The sequence below is a fragment of the Hoplias malabaricus genome, chromosome 10, assembly GCF_029633855.1.
Source record: "Hoplias malabaricus isolate fHopMal1 chromosome 10, fHopMal1.hap1, whole genome shotgun sequence".
NCBI lineage: Eukaryota > Metazoa > Chordata > Actinopteri > Characiformes > Erythrinidae > Hoplias > Hoplias malabaricus.
The window spans coordinates 37,748,666-37,767,417 of NC_089809.1; the positions used below are offsets into that span (position 1 = coordinate 37,748,666).

General features: G+C 43.2%; 1 protein-coding gene across 1 annotated transcript; it reads right to left on the reverse strand.

Annotated features, from left to right (window-relative positions):
• Positions 1–1,650: 1,650 nt before the first annotated feature.
• kcnv1 (potassium voltage-gated channel modifier subfamily V member 1) lies at positions 1,651–18,617 on the reverse strand. The gene is made up of 3 exons (XM_066684033.1): positions 18,473–18,617; positions 13,164–14,128; positions 1,651–2,200 (listed from the first exon to the last, which is right to left on the reverse strand). Exons 2-3 carry the CDS (start codon positions 14,104–14,106, stop codon positions 1,686–1,688), a joined length of 1,458 nt encoding a protein of 485 aa, XP_066540130.1. The 5' UTR covers positions 14,107–14,128; positions 18,473–18,617; the 3' UTR covers positions 1,651–1,685.
• Between the last annotated feature and the right edge of the window lie 135 nt (positions 18,618–18,752).

The window sequence follows — 18,752 nt, forward strand, 5'->3', positions numbered from 1 at the left end:
CTGAGTGCACACTTCAGTGCATGTGCTGATATCGCTGTCAACATCCACTGTCCGGGGCTGAAGTGTGTTCACACTAAAGTCACATATGGGTCACTTACAAGTGTGAACCATCAAAGCAGAAAGACTGGACCTAAGCACAAAGTCAGAACTGAGCACAAAGGCTTGTGATGCGATCATAGTCCAGTAATCATATTTCTGATATGTTCAAATACAGCTGTATGCAAAAGTCTGGAAACACTGGTCAAATGATATGTTGTGTTGGTTTTCTTATAAAAATAAGTTTAAGGATAATAAGACATTTTACCATCAATATGTGAAAAAAAAACATACGAGATGATTTTTTGTGTTAAATGGAGCTCACATTGCTTTGCAGTCCCTGAATGAACAAGTAGGTCACCCACACAGTGGTGGGCCATATTTAAATTCGATTTAGTACAGAATTTATGTAGCAAATTAAACCAGCCATAAACATTGGTGACCAGGAGCTCCAAAACATTTTGCATACACTGTATATCATCATGGTGGCTCAGCAGGTAGTGTCGCAGTCACACAGCTCCAGGGACCTGGAGGTTGTGGGTTTAAGTCCCGCTCCGGGTGACTGTCTGTGAGGAGTGTGGTGTGTTCTCCCTGTAAAAAAAATTTTACATTGCCACATTCCTATTGACCGTGACCCTGAAATGGATAAGACAATATGATGATGACAATGATGACAATTCTATTGGTTGAATCATCATGAAATTATCACACGATGTGAATGACAGCTTCTGTGTTCAAAAGATGCAGTAAACTAGTAAAGTACAATAGACAAAAATGGAGATACATGTGTTTAATTGGGGGTGGCACGGTGGCGCAGCAGGTAGTGTCGCAGTCACACAGCTCCGGGTGACTGTCTGTGAGGAGTTGGTGTGTTCTCCCTGTGTCTGCGTGGGTTTCCTCCGGGTGACTGTCTGTGAGGAGTGTGGTGTGTTCTCCCTGTGTCTGCGTGGGTTTCCTCCGGGTGACTGACTGTGAGGAGTGTGGTGTGTTCTCCCTGTGTCTGCGTGGGTTTCCTCCGGGTGACTGTCTGTGAGGAGTGTGGTGTGTTCTCCCTGTGTCTGCGTGGGTTTCCTCCGGGTGACTGTCTGTGAGGAGTGTGGTGTGTTCTCCCTGTGTCTGCGTGGGTTTCCTCTGGGTGACTGTCTGTGAGGAGTGTGGTGTGTTCTCCCTGTGTCCGCGTGGGTTTCCTCCGGGTGACTGTCTGTGAGGAGTGTGGTGTGTTCTCCCTGTGTCTGCGTGGGTTTCCTCTGGGTGACTGTCTATGAGGAGTGTGGTGTGTTCTCCCTGTGTCCGCGTGGGTTTCCTCCGGGTGCTCCGGTTTCCTCTCACAATCCAAAAACACACGTTGCAGGTGGATTGGCGACTTAAAAAGTGTCCGTAGGTGTGAGTGTGTGAGTGAATGTGTGTGTGTGTCTGTGTTGCCCTGTGAAGGACTGGCGCCCCCTCCAGGGTGTGTTCCCGCCTTGCGCCCAATGATTCCAGGTAGGCTCTGGTCCCACCGCGACCCTGAATTGGATAAGCAGTTACAGATAATGAATGAATGAATGAATGTGTTTAATTGGACAGCGACAATAGGTTTGTATGTTTGCTGTCCATCCATGCTCACTCCTTCCATCAGCTATCTTTTTTCTAAGGTGCATCCACATCCTCTACCACCACACGTCATCCCCAGCACTGCTGCGAGTGCTGGCTCTCTCTCGGCTCTGTAGCCTCAGCATTTCCAGCACGCTCCGGGCGTATGCGTCCCGCAGGTTCACTCCCACCGCTGCCGCATCAGCAGATGAGCTGCGAGTCAGCCGCTTCAGAGCCTCCCCGTGCCGCAGAGCCGCCTCCTTCATCTTCAGCGTCAGGTAGCAAGCAGAGAAGCGGTCGTTGATTATGGCGATGGGGAGAGCGAGGATGAGGATGCCTGAGAGGATGCAGATGAAGGCCATGACCTTGCCAACCGCTGTATCTGGACGGATGTCCCCGTAACCCACCGTGGTCATGGAGGTGGTGGCCCACCACCAGGCGCAGGGCACGGTGGTGAAGGTGGTCTCAGGCATGTCGTGCTCAATGGCATACTCCACTGTGGCAAAAATGGAGATGCCCACAGAGAGGAAGAGCATCAGCAGGCCCACCTCCTCATAGCACTGAGCGATGGTCATGCCCAAGGACTTCAGACCTGAGGAGATAAAAGAGCTAGGAGTCAACCTCAGGGTGTATTCTCAAACACACAGACAGTACAGATCACCATGCCCAGGGCCAAGAGCCTACCACAGGGGTATAAAGCCCATCAGGCACTGGGTTGCAGAGGAGAGTTTTTGTGAGCTCCATCCAATATATTTAAAATGACTTGGAGAGGCTTTTTTGATCCAGAACTAAGCCTCACAAATGCTCTCATTATGGAATTACAATCAAATCCTCACAGCAATGTGTATCTCAAGTAAATCTCAAGGGAGACAAGACCCCTCATTTTAGAAGATATCATGAATAAGCAAGTGTCCACAAACACATGACCATGTAGTGTATTCATTTAGGGGTACAGTGGCCCTGGAAGGACATTTCTTTGTTTGATTATGTATTTGTATAAGTTTCAAACGTTGAAATGTGCAGGTCTACACTTAAAAATTGTGTTTTTTTCAAGGGTTCTTAGTTCACTGGGGTGTAGTTCACCATTGTAATAAAAAAACACTTTTTATAAAATCCAGAAGATGTCTGTTTGTTTGCTCCAAACTGGCGTTATGTGTTTACAAAGCCCCTGTTTCTGTAAAAGAGTAAAAAAACCTATCTTGGTCCTATAGGTTAGTCTCTCTCTCTCTCTCTCTCTCTCTCTCTCTCTCTCTCTCTCTCTCTCTCTCTCTCTCTTTCTTTCTCTCTCTCCCTTTCTCCCTCTCTCTCTCTCTCTCTCTCTCTCTCTCTCTCTCCCTTTCTCTATCTCTGCTCATGGAAGAGGCATCTGGAGTTTATTTTAGACAACGGAGAGAACTCCAAATCGGATCACTTAATGTGGAAATGTTTCCAAACTCAGGAGGCTAACTTCACGGAAAGTGCCACAAAGCTAAACATCTCGAGTCACAAATGAGTTTCTGTGTTAATTCACACAGTGAATAAAAACTTACAAACAAGTTACACTTCATCCACGTACAAACAAGTCAGTTTTTTCCCCTCAAACACACCGTTCCACCTTAAAAGACGCTCAGCTTTGGAATGTAAACAACCAGAGAGTGCTGTGATTGCCCACATTCATGGCATTTCTTTTAAGTAAAGGTTTAACATTAGAACCCTAATATAGAACTAACTTGGCATTCTCCATCAATCTGAAGAACCTCTTCATGATGCAAAGAACCCTTTAAACATACAAATAGCTTATCAAGTGCTCGAGGTTCTACATAGAAGCATTTCCTTTAATAAGTAAAGCCTTGAAGAACCCTCATTTTTAAGAGTGTACCGTAACGGCAATTCCATTGGCTGACACTAGGCAGTGGTTGTTTGTTTGTTCATTGATTAATTTGTTCATTAATTAAATGTTCTGTAACCTCTTCATCCTGTCCAAGATTGTGGTGGGTCCAGAGCACCTGGAAGAAACCCACACAGACACAGGGAGAACACACCACACTCTTCACCCTGGAAGCTGTGTTGATGTGACACCACCTGCCCCACTGTGCTTTAGGTGTTTATATAACGATGAATAGAAAACACTGTAAGATTGTAACTGCGATCTGGCCCAGGTCACACAACAAAAGTAAAACTTCCTCAACACCGAGAGGTCAGTGGGGACGACGAACATGGTCCTGGAGCCTTGAAGAGAGAGAGATGATGCGAGGAGTGCCATGTCAAAAAATGAATGAAGGAGCGCATGGAATTACAAAGGTTATGAATCACTGCATAGAAGAAAATATCACAGCTGAGTCACAGAAACGCAAGCATAAACGCTACACAAACACCAGCAACCTGGAGGCCAAGGGAAAGCAGAGTCTGTTACAGAGCGGTAGCATTAACTGTGGGTTTAAGCACTGACATTAATACCGATCTGCAGCACTGCAGTAGGAGTGTTGCACCAGAGGAACACTCGAATGCGCATGCTGTAATAGTTGTGAAGTTTAAAACTCTGAGTGGAGGACATTTATAGATGTTCCTTGTAGTGGAGGAGAAGGTTTAGATTACACCCTCACAGAAATTGCCTGTATTGAGGCGTGAGGCTTGGGGCGAAGGTTTCTGAAGAAATGATTTAACACCATCTAAGAGATGTCAGTCTAAATATAGGCTCCATTGAACAGCTGTTATCATTTCACACTCTGAAAGGCAGCGACACCATGTGAATTCCTTCATTTGTCTTGTTTTCCGGCCTCGCTGAATACATTGACATTCTCCGGCGCATTCGGAAAAACAGCAGCTTTCCTGTTTAGACCTCGGTATATATTAAACTTCCCTTGCCGCATTAATATATAGTTTATACGACACTTTCCACCTTCCTGAAACATCCAAATGCAGAGGAGCGGCTGACCCAATTTTCCCTGCCTTAAGTCCCTCAGAGGGGTCTGCCAGCATTTTCACAGCAGATTCCACAGGTCCCATCAAGCCACCATGTCCGAAACGACATGACTGGTGATGCTAAGATCCTGCCCGAGTACATATATGCTAAGTATAAGTTTGTGGACACCACTTGGACCAATCTTCTCAGATTAAGAGTATGTTTGTATTCATTCCACTTCTTTTGCTGCAGTTACAGCTTCACTCAGTATGTTTTGGAAGACATTCCTGAGGATTTCATGAGACATAAGACATAAGAAAGTTAGTGATCTCAGTGATGTTGGATGATCACTATCGCTGCTCCATCTTGTTTTGAAGGTATCTGATGGAGCTTCGCCACTGCAGAGAGCACACACAGCTGTATAACTCCACAGTCCAATGCTGGCAGGCTGTATACTACTCTGGCCCACACTTGGCATTGAAAATGACCATAGTGTTATCTGCAGCAGCTCCAAGTGTTCCATAATTTAAATAAACATAGTTTTCTCCTACACAGTCCCAGAGTGATATAATTTTCACTTAATATTATTCTTTGACAGACTAGTCTTAATTTTTCTGACCTCACAACTGCTCCCATAACTACAGCAATGTTCCAATATCCCCCCTAAAAACTACAGGCTATTACTTCAACAATAAAACAACTGACACTGAAAAACATCCCTCTAGACTCCTCTCATAGACTCCTCCAGCTGTAGTCAGGCAGTGTGCTTTTTTTTTATTTGTTTATTTATTTTTTTGAGGGAGTGGCAGGGCTGGAAAAGTGGAGGAGGTATTTCTTTAACTTGACAAACACCTGGACATATAGTGTACATGAGTAGGGTACCTACATAGTGCACAGACTGGAGGCACAGTAAAAGCTAACAAAACCTTGATTCTACTTGATTTGTGAGGCTTCTCTTAAGTCTTGACAGCAGTGTTTGAATAAAGCACTGCCGAAAGACGAGCAGAAATATTGCCATGCAGCCGAGCACGCCAGCCTTAGGCCACCTCCATTCATTTTCACTTGGTGTGTGTTGCTCCGATCAGATTAGCCAGTGCTGGGGACAAACACCTTGGGTGTGAGGCGAGTGCAGGTTGCAGATGTGAGAGACACACGTTATTAAAATGGGATGGAAATAACAACCACACTTCTCCCTCAAAGGGTTATCGTTTCACTTGGTAATAAAATAACACATTCTGATATCCATTCACCAAACACGTCTCACAAAGGCTGCACATACATTTGTTTATCTGAGTCTGAGACTCAGTGAGAGAATGAGAAAATGGATTTTATTATACGCTGTATTAATTCACTCTGTCAAAACAGCTTTGGATGAAGGAGGGATGAAGAAATGCTGCGTAAAAAAGAAAGAAAGTGGATAAATAAAGAGCGGATTGCCGCACCGTCAAAGGACAGAATTATTCATTATGTACCTGCACCAACCTCACAGGCTTTCATCTTTGGAATTTCATTTGGGGATTTGTCACGGAAAGCAAGAAGACATCTCATGATCCTCTTTTTTTTTCTCTTAGACCTCAATGGATATGATATGCGCCGTGCCCCCTCTCCCCTCCCCCGGCCTCTGCTGTCTGCTCTGAAACATCATTTCTTTTAATTATTTACGTCTGTGCTGCATCTCCGGGCTGGATCCTTTATCTCCAAAATTCAAAAGATCAAAGCCAACCGCATTGTGAGCGGAGCATTTTTTCCTCCACGTCTATAGGACTCCTCCTCTCCAGTTCTGTTGTACAATGTCAAAATATGAATGGATGAATAAATTTACTCTCTCTCCCTCTCCCTCTCCCTCTCCCTCTCCGTCTCTCTCCAAAAATAGCCTCTGCCTCAGAAAGTTCATGAATTATGAGTTCTCCTAGACTCCGGGGTCTATTCTCTCCTTCGGAGATTGCACATGTCAACGGCACACTTTCTAATTAAAATTTTAAGTAGTGGCATTTTTATGGAGTCCATGCTGAACGATGGAGAAGGTCCTGTATGTGTTTACATGTGTTTTACATGTGTCTTCTGTTAAAACAAACTAGACATTTTCTCAGTGTCAGAAAAGACCTAACGTGAAGGTGCAGAAGACCCCCATAATCTTGGTGCCTGAAAGCATTCCTTAAATATGCTTCCAGTGAATCATTATTCAGAGAACCATTTTCATTCATGTGAAATGTGTTAAGACCAGAGTTATAAAAAATAGAAAGTTGTGAGTGACTGGGTGAGTGTGTGAAATTGTCCACAGGTGTGAGTGTGTGAGTGACTTGGTAAATGTGTGAAATTGTCCACAGACGAGTGTGTGAGTGACTGGGTGAGTGTGTGAAATTGTCCACAGACGAATGTGTGAGTGACAGGGTGAGTGTGTGAAATTGTCCACAGGTGTGAGTGTGAGAGTGACTTGGTGAGTGTGTGAAATTGTTCACAGACGAGTGTGTGAGTGACAGGGTGAGTGTGTGAAATTGTCCACTGGTGTGTGTGAGTGACTTGGTAAATGTGTGAAATTGTCCACAGATGAGTGTGTGAGTGACTGGGTTAGTGTGTGAAATTGTTCATAGACGAGTGTGTGAGTGACTGGATGAGTGTGTGAAATTGTCCACAGGTGTGAGTGACTGGGTGAGTGTGTGAAATTGTCCACAGGTGTGAGTGACTTGGTGAATGTGTGAAATTGTCCACAGACGAGTGTGTGAGTGACTGGGTGAGTGTGTGAAATTGTCCACAGGTGTGAGTGTGTGAGTGACTTGGTGAATGTGTGAATTTGTCCACAGACGAGTGTGTGAGTGACTGGGTGAGTGTGTGAAATTGTCCACAGGTGTGAGTGTGAGAGTGACTTGGTGAGTGTGTGAAATTGTTCACAGACGAGTGTGTGAGTGACAGGGTGAGTGTGTGAAATTGTCCACAGATGAGTGTGTGAGTGACAGGGTGAGTGTGTGAAATTGTCCACAGGTGTGAGTGTGAGAGTGACTTGGTGAGTGTGTGAAATTGTTCACAGACGAGTGTGTGAGTGACAGGGTGAGTGTGTGAAATTGTCCACTGGTGTGAGTGTGTGAGTGACTTGGTTAATGTGTGAAATTGTCCACAGATGAGTGTGTGAGTGACTGGGTTAGTGTGTGAAATTGTTCATAGACGAGTGTGTGAGTGACTGGGTTAGTGTGTGAAATTGTTCATAGACGAGTGTGTGAGTGACTGGGTGAGTGTGTGAAATTGTCCACAGGTGTGAGTGACTGGGTGAGTGTGTGAAATTGTCCACAGGTGTGAGTGACTTGGTGAATGTGTGAAATTGTCCACAGACGAGTGTGTGAGTGACTGGGTGAGTGTGTGAAATTGTCCACAGGTGTGAGTGTGTGAGTGACTTGGTGAATGTGTGAAATTGTCCACAGACGAGTGTGTGAGTGACTGGGTGAGCGTGTGAAATTGTCCACAGGTGTGAGTGTGTGAGTGACTGGGTGAGTGTGTGAAATTGTTCATAGACGAGTGTGTGAGTGACTGGGTTAGTGTGTGAAATTGTTCATAGACGAGTGTGTGAGTGACTGGGTGAGTGTGTGAAATTGTCCACAGGTGTGAGTGACTGGGTGAGTGTGTGAAATTGTCCACAGGTGTGAGTGTGAGAGTGACTTGGTGAGTGTGTGAAATTGTTTACAAACGAGTGTGTGAGTGACAGGGTGAGTGTGTGAAATTGTCCACTGGTGTGAGTGTGTGAGTGACTTGGTAAATGTATGAAATTGTCCACAGACGAGTGTGTGAGTGACGGGGTGAGTGTGTGAAATTGTTCACAGACGAGTGTGTGAGTGACTGGGTGAATGTGTGAAATTGTCTACAGACGAGTGTGTGAGTGACTGGGTGAGTGTGTGAAACTGTCCACAGACGATGGACTGGCACCCTGTTCAGACGAGTTGCTGACTTGTTCTGTTGTCTCTGTACCAAACAGCTGATGTGTGGCGAATGTACTGGTGTGTATCGTGTGCTGTTGACTCGTCCAGGTGGATGCCACACACTGATGGTGGTTAAGGCGACTCTTTAATGCTCCAAAGAGTGTAAAGCACCGTGAATGGCTAAAGCACTGTATAAGTGTAGGTATGTAAATATGTCATTTTGATGAACAGATGGGTTTAATTCATAGCAAGAGGGGTTTTAAATGAAAGTTCTAAAATGAAAGTTCTTTGAATGCCACAGAAAATACTATATTAGTTCCCTAAAGAGAGTGAATGTGGGTGTGAAGACTCTTTAAAACTTTGAAGAATGGCACTGTTTTTAAAGTGAGTACTTAAAAGAAATAAAGATAAAAATCAAAATAAAGAAAGTATACACTGATCACAAATTTGTTTAAACAAAATTCATTTGATTCGACTACACTCTACGGCCAAAGGTTTGTGGACAGAATTTGCTCCAAAATTTTAGAAGCATAGGAATAGGAAGCTATTAAATTTGAAATATAAAGAAAAAAAAATCACTTGTTCTGTGCATGTGCACATGATCTAGAGCCCACCAACCCCCACACACAAAGACAAATTAACGAAGACCCACCGCAAATTAACGAAGGCCCCCTCATCTCAAGTTGGGGAGAGTTTGTGTATAATCAGAATATGAAGAGAAACTATCCTTCAGGAAATGAAAAGAGGAAAAACAGCACTCTTCTCGAGGTTGGATTGATAATAAATAAAAGTCTACGTACACTGCCGTGTGAATATATTTAGAGGTGGTGTGCACTGCGCAGCTGCTCTCCATGACCTTGTGCCACAGTGTCATGAACCAAACTTTGAAGCTGAAAAGTGAACATGTGTTTTATACGGTCTAGTACTCGTTTAAACTTCCCCTAACACACCAGTACAGTCTAAAAGTTTACTATTTCATACCACCTTAACAAATGCTGTAGTTGTTTCCAAGTGTTGAGTTCTTCAAAATTTCAATTCCACATTAAATGCTGCCGCTATATACACACAATCACACTAACACCGTAAACAGTGAAGCAGTTACAGGCGCCTGGACAAAACTACTGCATCATTTAAGGTGACAAAACCTGCAAGCTTGAAAATAAACAGCTATGTTTGCTTCTTTTTCTTCTGTTCCACCTTAAGGACTGCAGCTGTTACTTAATCAGACAAAGGCATGGGCTGGGTGGGGAGTGGCCAACAACAGCTTATTTGCATAAAAGTGACAGAAAAAAGTGACTTAAACAGCTCATTCTGAAAGGGACTGAAACGGGCAAGAATAGAGCTGGTGATATCTCTTTATGTGTGAGAGTGATTTTGTGCAAAGAACGTGTTTTGTGAACATGTTTTGTATGTCCCATAAACCTATTCTAACTTGTTTAAAAAGAGGTAAAATATGTCCCCTTTAAGTCTTTTGTTTTATTGAGCTCACGTTCCTGTTTTCCTCCTTATTGCTTTGTCTAAGTTTTGTTTGTAAGTTAGCTCTTTGTTTAAGCTCCTTTATCCCTGTGTGTAACGTGTCTAGTTTTGTGTTCTGTTTTGTATTGCTTCCTGCTTGTGCTACGCTTGTCATATGACTGTCCCGCTGTCTTGTGTCTGCTTCCTGCTTGTTCCCCGGTCATGTGAAACCCTTCCCTTGTGTTTCTAGTGTCACAGGTCTTAATTACTCCCCAGTGTTTCTTGTTTGAGTTGTCTGCTTATAGCCCATGTTAGTGTTTCCTGTTTCTGGGTCATTGTGTGTTTGCAGTCTGTGCTTCTTGTCTATGTTTCAAAGTCTTGCTGTGTTATATCTTGTTCTATGTTTAAAGCTTCTTGTTTAGTGTACAGCCTTGTTTAACATTTAGTCTTACTCTGTGTTTAGCCCCTTTGTTCTGTATAGTCCTTGTTTAGTGTTTAGATTTCTTGGTTTGGTGCTCAGCTTTCTTGGTTAGGTGTTCAGCTTTCTTGGTTTAGTGTTCAGCTTTCTTGGTTAGGTGTTCAGCTTTCTTGGTTCAGTGTTCAGCTTTCTTGGTTTGGTGTTCAGCTTTCTTGGTTAGGTGTTCAGCTTTCAGTGCTCAGCTTTCTTGGTTCAGTGTTCAGCTTTCTTGGTTCAGTGTTCAGCTTTCAGTGTTCAGCTTTCAGTGCTCAGCTTTCTTGGTTTGGTGCTCAGCTTTCTTGGTTTGGTGCTCAGCTTTCTTGGTTTGGTGCTCAGCTTTCTTGGTTTAGTGTTCAGCTTTCAGTGTTCAGCTTTCAGTGTTCAGCTTTCTTGGTTAGGTGCTCAGCTTTCTTGGTTTGGTGCTCAGCTTTCTTGGTTTGGTGCTCAGTTTTCTTGGTTTGGTGCTCAGCTTTCTTGGTTTAGTGTTCAGCTTTGTGTTCAACTTTCTTGGTTTGGTGCTCAACTTTTTTGGTTCAGTGCTCAGCTTTCAGTGCTCAGCTTTCAGTGCTCAGCTTTCTTGGTTCAGTGTTCAGCTTTCAGTGTTCAGCTTTCTTGGTTTGGTGCTCAGCTTTCTTGGTTTGGTGCTCAGCTTTCTTGGTTTGGTGCTCAGCTTTCTTGGTTTGGTGCTCAGCTTTCAGTGTTCAGCTTTCTTGGTTTGGTGTTTAGCCCCCTAGCCTTTGTATTTTGCTCCCTAGCTTTTAGTTCTGTGTTTTATTAACATCTACTGCACTTGCCTCCATTTGTGTACTTTGTTCTTCTGACCCTACCAACCCCCACCCCCCCTTTGTACTGGTAGCATTACTTCCTCCTTACATGACTTGTACCTTGACATTTTCAGTAAGTTCTCTGAGTGTGTGATCAAAATCTGTTAAAAATGATTAATTATATTAAAGTGTTTACAACCTAATAAATAGCTATGTAATAAACTGATTTCAAACCATTTCTAAACCTTCATAAGTATAGTCTTATTTTACAGTGGTACTGCTGTGCTCGTATGATGAGTGTATTACAAAACAAAGCTGCTGAATTTGAGACTTGCCACCAACCCAACAAATCAGAACAGTGGCCTTATAGACAGAAACTAACCACTGATTTAGGGCTTCATTTGTATATTGTTAGCTCTTTTTGGCCCTTGGCCCACCATAAACATTTGGACACCAAATGTTGGTGGACATAAAAAGCTATTGTTTCCAACTGTACACTAACAGTGAGCACCAGCAACAAGGTGGGTGTATGTATTAAAGTGGACTGTAAGTGTACTTGGGTTTTAAAAACCCAGGCTCTCTACGGGGGCTGATACACTCCTTCCAACGCAGCTCTCACTATCATGCCTCTCTATCATTCAGTATCAGTGCTGCACTGAGAATGAGCCTCCAGCCCAATTATATCTGGAGTAGTAGTTAATCATAAATCAATGGGTGTGTCTCAGTACCCAGTGTGCTGCCTTGCTCCTTGCTGCCAACATAGGCAGCTGTGTAATGTAAATAACATTTGAACAAAAACTGTTTCACTCTAGTTAAACAACGACTAAGTCAGTGATCATGCCCACCTCCTGCTGACCTTACTAGGCTAATAATGTTCAACAGGAGGACTGTTACTGCTAAGTCCACACTAGTTAGCTACTTAGTTGGCTGGTAATGAAAAGAGTTGATGGTATCACATCATACAAAACATTCCTATACCAAATCTCCAAGGAGGAGGATTTTATTGAGCAGTGGAGAGAACATTGCTAGAAGTGAGAGAGAGAGACCATTTTAAAGCCAGTTGATATGGAAAACAAAACAGGGATATGCCAAATCATGGTGTACAAAAATAAATAAATGTTAAAAAGTGAAAATAGTGAAAAGAGCAGAACAAGTGCTTTTTATTTTAACTTTTTTTTTCCATTGTGTTCAAGTTGCTGAAGGTTATCACCTTTGTTACATTTATGACAAATGAAGATATGTGATCATATAAATAGCAAATACATTTGGACTTAATCTGTGCCAATGTTTGCACTGGCAAATGTTTTATGGGTGTTACCAAAGGTCCACAAAACACCTGATTTCTGACTCCTATAAGATGGACCTATGGCTGAGGTGAGGCCGCCAGACATTTGGGCCTTACATTCATTGCTATCTCGGCTGTTTTTGACAAGGACAGGGGGCAAGGGATATGCAAGGAGCAGACCAAAACCAAAAATACTTCTTATCTGGCCAGATAAGTTAAACCTGACATTGAAGATTATCCAATAGCTTGTTTCTGGTTAGCACTGTTAGCATTACTAGTTGATATCAGTGTATTATGTGATATTTTACGCATCCAAACATAATGTGCATAGGAGTGAAAGAATGAGGCACAAGTAGAAGTGCTAATAAACTGTACAACACCACTTTTACACACTGTTATCTTAGATTCTGAACTCAGGGCTGGTGAGGTTCTTCCAATTTACGAGTTGGAATCTGACTTGTGGGGTGTTCAAGTTTAACTTTCACCTGGAAATTGAAAATTCTGACATCCAAGTTCAAATGGAACACAGCATTAGCTTCTGCCAAATGGTGCCTCTGTGGTCCACAATGCAGGTTTTCTTTATTTAGCCAGATAACTGAAGCCTAAAGTCGAGCTTGTCCAATAGGAAAAGAGGCATTTCTATCAGACAATCCTCAGCTTTGGGCTTAGAGTTATCTATTTAAATGTAAAATCTTTCTTTATGGAATACCCCCCAGATCAGATCTAAACCTTCAGAATATTTTTGTTTATATCCTAATCGTTTAATTTTGCTGCCATTTTGTGAAATGTGTTTCAGCTGTCCTGTTACCTGTAGAATGTCGTCCGAGTTTCAGCATTCGGAGAGACCTCATTAGTCGCAGGACTTGGACAACTCGCCCCACGTTCTCCAGCTCCGTGGACCCTCCGTGCAGATTCTCCACGGCAAGGGTCACGTAAAAAGGCAGGATGGCCAGCAGGTCGATGATGTTCACCACACTTCTGCTGAACTTGCACTTGTCCTTCACACACATGAATCTGAGCAGCAGTTCCCCTGTGAACCACACAATGCAGATGTACTCAAGGACATCTAGGACGGGTGCACCAAGGACAGTGAAGTCCAGCGAGATCAGGGCCATGTTCACAATGGACACCACCACAAAGAACATGGACAAGGTCCCAAACGTCTTTGCCGCCTTCGAGGAGTCCGGCTTCTCCATGAGGTCCCAGAGACGCTGTCGGAGGTCCTGGCACAACACTCCAGCAAAGTCCTCCTCCTCGCTGTCCGTCATCTCTGCATCCTTATGGATATCAAGAGATTCCTTCATCTCTTTCCGGCGGTAGTACTTGTCCCTGCAGCAGTTGTGTATGCGGAGCTCGTCGATGCCCCAGTACTCGATCTCTTGCAGGAAGGAGACCACACAGAGTTCCTCTCGGACGTGCAGATGGCCCGTCTTGTAGAAGTTCATGATATACTGGAAGGTCTGTGAGTTGCGATCAAAAAAGAACTCGTTTTCCAGAAAGTCTGCATCATCACACAGGTCTAATGCGGAATCCCGTGTGGACAGGGCCAGCTTGCCCAGTCTCGTCTCTGGGTGGGAGGCCAGCAGTTCCTGGGAGAGAATATAACGGCTCCCTCCCACGTTAATGATGAAGAAGTCCAGTGGATTCTCGCTTGGTGGGGGAGGTTCGCTGAAGAACACACTGGAATCCAGGGACAAGACTGAGGCACTGTCCCCACAGAACTCCGCTGCACTTGATGCATCACTAATCATAGTGCTCTAAATTGAGTGGGACCTTGACAGAAAGAGCAAAAAATTAGTTCAGATTAGAGCAATAAATAATTCAGTGTATTTTTCTAATCTCAATTTGTGACAAAAAAATTTTATGGAAATATTAATTAATTAATATTAATTAATTAGCGTTTAGTGCGGCATGGTGGTGCAGCAGGTAGTGTCGCAGTCACACAGCTCCATGGATCTGGAGGTTGTGGGCTCGATTCCCACTCCGCGTGACTGTCTGTGAGGAGTGTGGTGTGTTCTCCCTGTGTCTGCGTGGGTTTCCTCCGGGTGACTGTCTGTGAGGAGTGTGGTGTGTTCTCCCTGTGTCTGTGTGGGTTTCCTCCGGGTGATTGTCTGTGAGGAGTGTGGCGTGTTCTCCCTGTGTCTGCGTGGGTTTCCTCCGGGTGACTGTCTGTGAGGAGTGTGGCGTGTTCTCCCTGTGTCTGCGTGGGTTTCCTCCGGGTGACTGTCTGTGAGGAGTGTGGCGTGTTCTCCCTGTGTCTGCGTGGGTTTCCTCCGGGTGACTGTCTGTGAGGAGTGTGGTGTGTTCTCCCTGTGTCTGCGTGGGTTTCCTCCGGGTGACTGTCTGTGAGGAGTGTGGCGTGTTCTCCCTGTGTCTGTGTGGGTTTCCTCCGGGTGACTGTCTGTGAGGAGTGTGGCGTGTTCTCCCTGTGTCTGCGTGGGTTTCCTCCAGGTGACTGTCTGTGAGGAGTGTGGTGTGTTCTCCCTGTGTCTGCGTGGGTTTCCTCCGGGTGCTCCAGTTTCCTCCCATGGTCCAAAAACACACGTTGGTAGGTGGATAGGTGACTCAAAAGTGTCTGTAGGTGTAAGTGTGTGAGTGAATGTGTGTGTTGCCCTGTGAAGGACTGGCGCCCCCTCCAGGGTGTGTTCCCGCCTTGCGCCCAGTGATTCCAGGTAGGCTCTGGACCCACCACGACCCTGAACTGGATAAAGGTTACAGATAATGAATGAATGAATATTTAGCATTTGTTTTATTTCTCTCTCCTTATATCTTGTATACAAACATATTTGTTTTTGTTTTTCAGTTTTTGTTGATGTGTGCTGTCATGATGTGTGATTGTTTGTCATGTATGTTATGTTTAGGACCCCAGGAAGAACAGCTGTTATTGCGATAGCAGATAATGAGGATCCAAATACAAACAAACAAACAAACAAATAAATAGGAAACAATTTTAATGTCATCAGTTCGTGTGCACGCCATAACAATGAAGCCGCTATAAATCAACTATTTATCAGCTCCACTGACCATAGAGGAGCACTTTGTGGTTCTATAATTACCAGCTGTAGTTCTTCAGTTTTTCTGCATACTTTGTTAACCCACTTTCACCCTGTTCTTCAGTCATCAGGACCCCCACAGAGCAGGTATGATTTTAGTGGTGAATCATTGTCAGCGCTGCAGTGGCACTGATGCAGTGGTGGTGTGTTAGTGTGTGTTGCACTGATACGAGTGGATCAGACACTCGTTTTTTAACACTGTGTCCACACACTGTCCACTCTGTTAGTCCACTTTGTAGATATAAAATCAGAGATAGTAGCTCATCTGTTTTGTGTCATCAGTGGACACAGGACGCTTTCGGCTGGATTGTTTTAGCTGGTGGACCATTCATTTAAAAACTCCAGCAGCACTGCTGTGTCTGATCCACACGTACCAGCACAACACACACTAACACACCACCACCACATCAGTGTCTCTGCAGCGCTGAGAATGATCCACCACCTAAATCATACCTGCTCTGTGGGAGTCCTGATCATTGTAGAACAGGGTGAAAGGAGACTAAAAGTCTATAGTCTGTAATTGTAGAACTAAAAATGCACATATATTGTCAGTGGAGCTGATAAAATGGAAATGGGTGTAGAAACAAGGAGGTGGCTTTAATGTTGTGGCTGATAAGTGGATTACATACAGTGTAGAAAGAGTGCTTGGAAAGCTTGCATTTTTACTACACTGGTGAAAGTTTCTCCTCAATGAATGAGTAAAGTCCCTAAATACTTCCTGTTCCATCAGCGCTGACCGATCACACATCAGACGCAAAGGGAAAGAGACCAAGCCTCTGGCAGTGTCCTACTTCTCCAAAGCTGCTCATGGTGATTTAAATATTTTAGCTGGACTGTTTTATTAATTGGTGTAATGATACTATTCTTGTAATCATTAATTCTCTTTGGTAAGTTCCTCTCTATAATATTGTCATGGTCGTAATTTTAAGGCCTACATTTTTAATCAGATCTCACGAAGGAGCATTAAAGGGTCCGAGGGCAAATCCCAGTGCGGTGGAGAGGCACATGGACGTGCTGAAAGCTCCTGCAATAAATGTGTGAAGTAAAGTAGATGTTTTCATATGTTTATCACCACTATTTTCTCTTGGCGTGAGAATCAGGCTTGGGATCAGAAGGGAGGCAGTTCAATCACTTCAATTGGCAGGAAAAGTGGGGTAGATTTGGAAAGAACAGTGCTTTCTCCAGCCATAACATTCATGCCTGAAGTGCCTTTGAGCACAGCACCTAACCAGTGTGTCCCAGTGTATTACGACAGTGTGTCCCACTGCTCCGTGTATGTGTGTGTTCACCGTCCCTTAAATGTATGATTCAGTTCAGTTCCCCCAAGGGAATCAATAAAATATAACTCCTCCTTCTTGAGTAGAACCATCTCCCAGCATCAGACTCTCAGTTCTAAGTAGCTCTAATTATTATACATCTATTTTCAGAGTCTCTTTGTCTATTTTTAAGACATTATTTGAAGTAAGACTGGGCATATTAATAAATTCAGTGCTGAAACAGTGGAAAGGTTCCATGAATAATACATAATACACCCACGTTTCATAGTGTAACGTAAACCAAGAATGAATTTAATGTGTATATCACATAGAGGCAGTTTGACACAGGTGTAAATGAGGATGAATCAGCAGGTGAGAAAGCTGGGGACGACACAAATAATTAAAAAAATAAATAAATAAAATGGAGAAAATGAAGCTGAGTGGTCGGTTAAAAAATAAGCCGCACATTCAAATGATACGTTAAAATGAAAGCTCCAATCCTGCACAGCTACACTCTGAGGCAAAAATATTGGCCAATTTGATAAGGTGATTTTTAATTTTCTGAATGTGTCCTTTAATGGCCCTTCACCTGTGCCCTTTTTTTTCTTCAACTAAATTTATATATTCCATTTACTTTTTAATTTTTCCTCCAAAACTTAAAATAAGAGAAAAGTTATGAATTGTCTTGTTTATCCCTGCCCTTTTCTGTCTTTAACCAATCTTCCGTGTGGGTGCGGACCCCTGTGGATAGATTGGCGTCCTCAACGCTAAACGTAACCACCCAATTAGTCAGTTTGGCTCAATCTGGTAATCAGATCACATCAATGCAGCTTTATTTGAATGAAACTCAAGAGGGAGATAAAACCGCGCTGAGATGTGTGTAATGTCTGTAACCATCTTGTCTTTATTGTGTGATTAAATATTGCCTAAACCCAACAGACGAAGCAGACTGTTGACATCTTGATTGTATTCACTGTTCTGCCTTAAATGGGACTGAAACTGCTTGTTTGGGGTGGAATGGAAATTGGCAAATATGATGCTAATCAGCTAGCAACACATTCACAAACACATCTGTGTTTATTCTACAGACATAAAGAACGAATTGAAAAGACAGACTCCGATTCTAACTCCAGCTGACTGATTTTCCAGTTAACGAATATGCATATTGCTATAGTCCAAATATGTGATGTCATAGGTCATGCCAAGCAAAGTGTAATTCCTAAATGATGGCTAGGGGGCAGTATACAACAGAAATGATAAACTCTGATGTCATCTTAAGCACTCTGCAGTGCCCTATAAATGGACTGAAGCAATAATCATATATGTCACAATCATATAACACTGAGTACAAAGGAAAAATAGTGTGCTGATCCTTTACTCACTAAAACAGGCAATTTTTCTTCACTTTCGAACACAATATTTTATATTTATTTGCTCACAATCGCAAACATGAAAGTGGTGTGTACCTAAACATTTGCCCATGCCATTTTAGAATTACATTAATGTTTATATAAAAACTACTTCATATTTTATCAAAGTGTTTTAAATGTAAAGTCTGTATTTACTTAATAATATTTTTTTTACCAATAAACCAGTATAACATGATTTTAACAGGGGGTGCCTAAACTTTGGAATAGAGGTGTATCTGAAACAAAGCAGGTAGTTTTATATAAATCATACACATCAACAAATAACATGCATTTTCTAGCAGTGACGGAGCATGATAAATGTACAGGAGCTTAAAGCCATCATCACAGTAATGCGCTCTGTGTCCAACAGTGCAATCAGTTTCATAAAGCGGAGCCTACTTCATGAGATAGTGGTGGTCGAGGAAAAAGCATGAAGATCAGAGTTCACACTCCACTGTGCAGTTCCCTTCTCTGTGTCAATCCTGAAGATATCTCCTCTTCGTCGTGTGATAATGACGAAGCTATAGTCCACGGCATGCTGAAGTCTGAGTTGTCTGCTGAGAAGAGAAGAGAAGAGAAGAGAAGAGAAGAGAAGAGAAGAGAAGGAAATTTAAAGAAAAGTGTGTAGAGTAGATTAGAGAAGACAAAAGCCAAGAAGGGAAAGGAGGAGGCTAAAGAG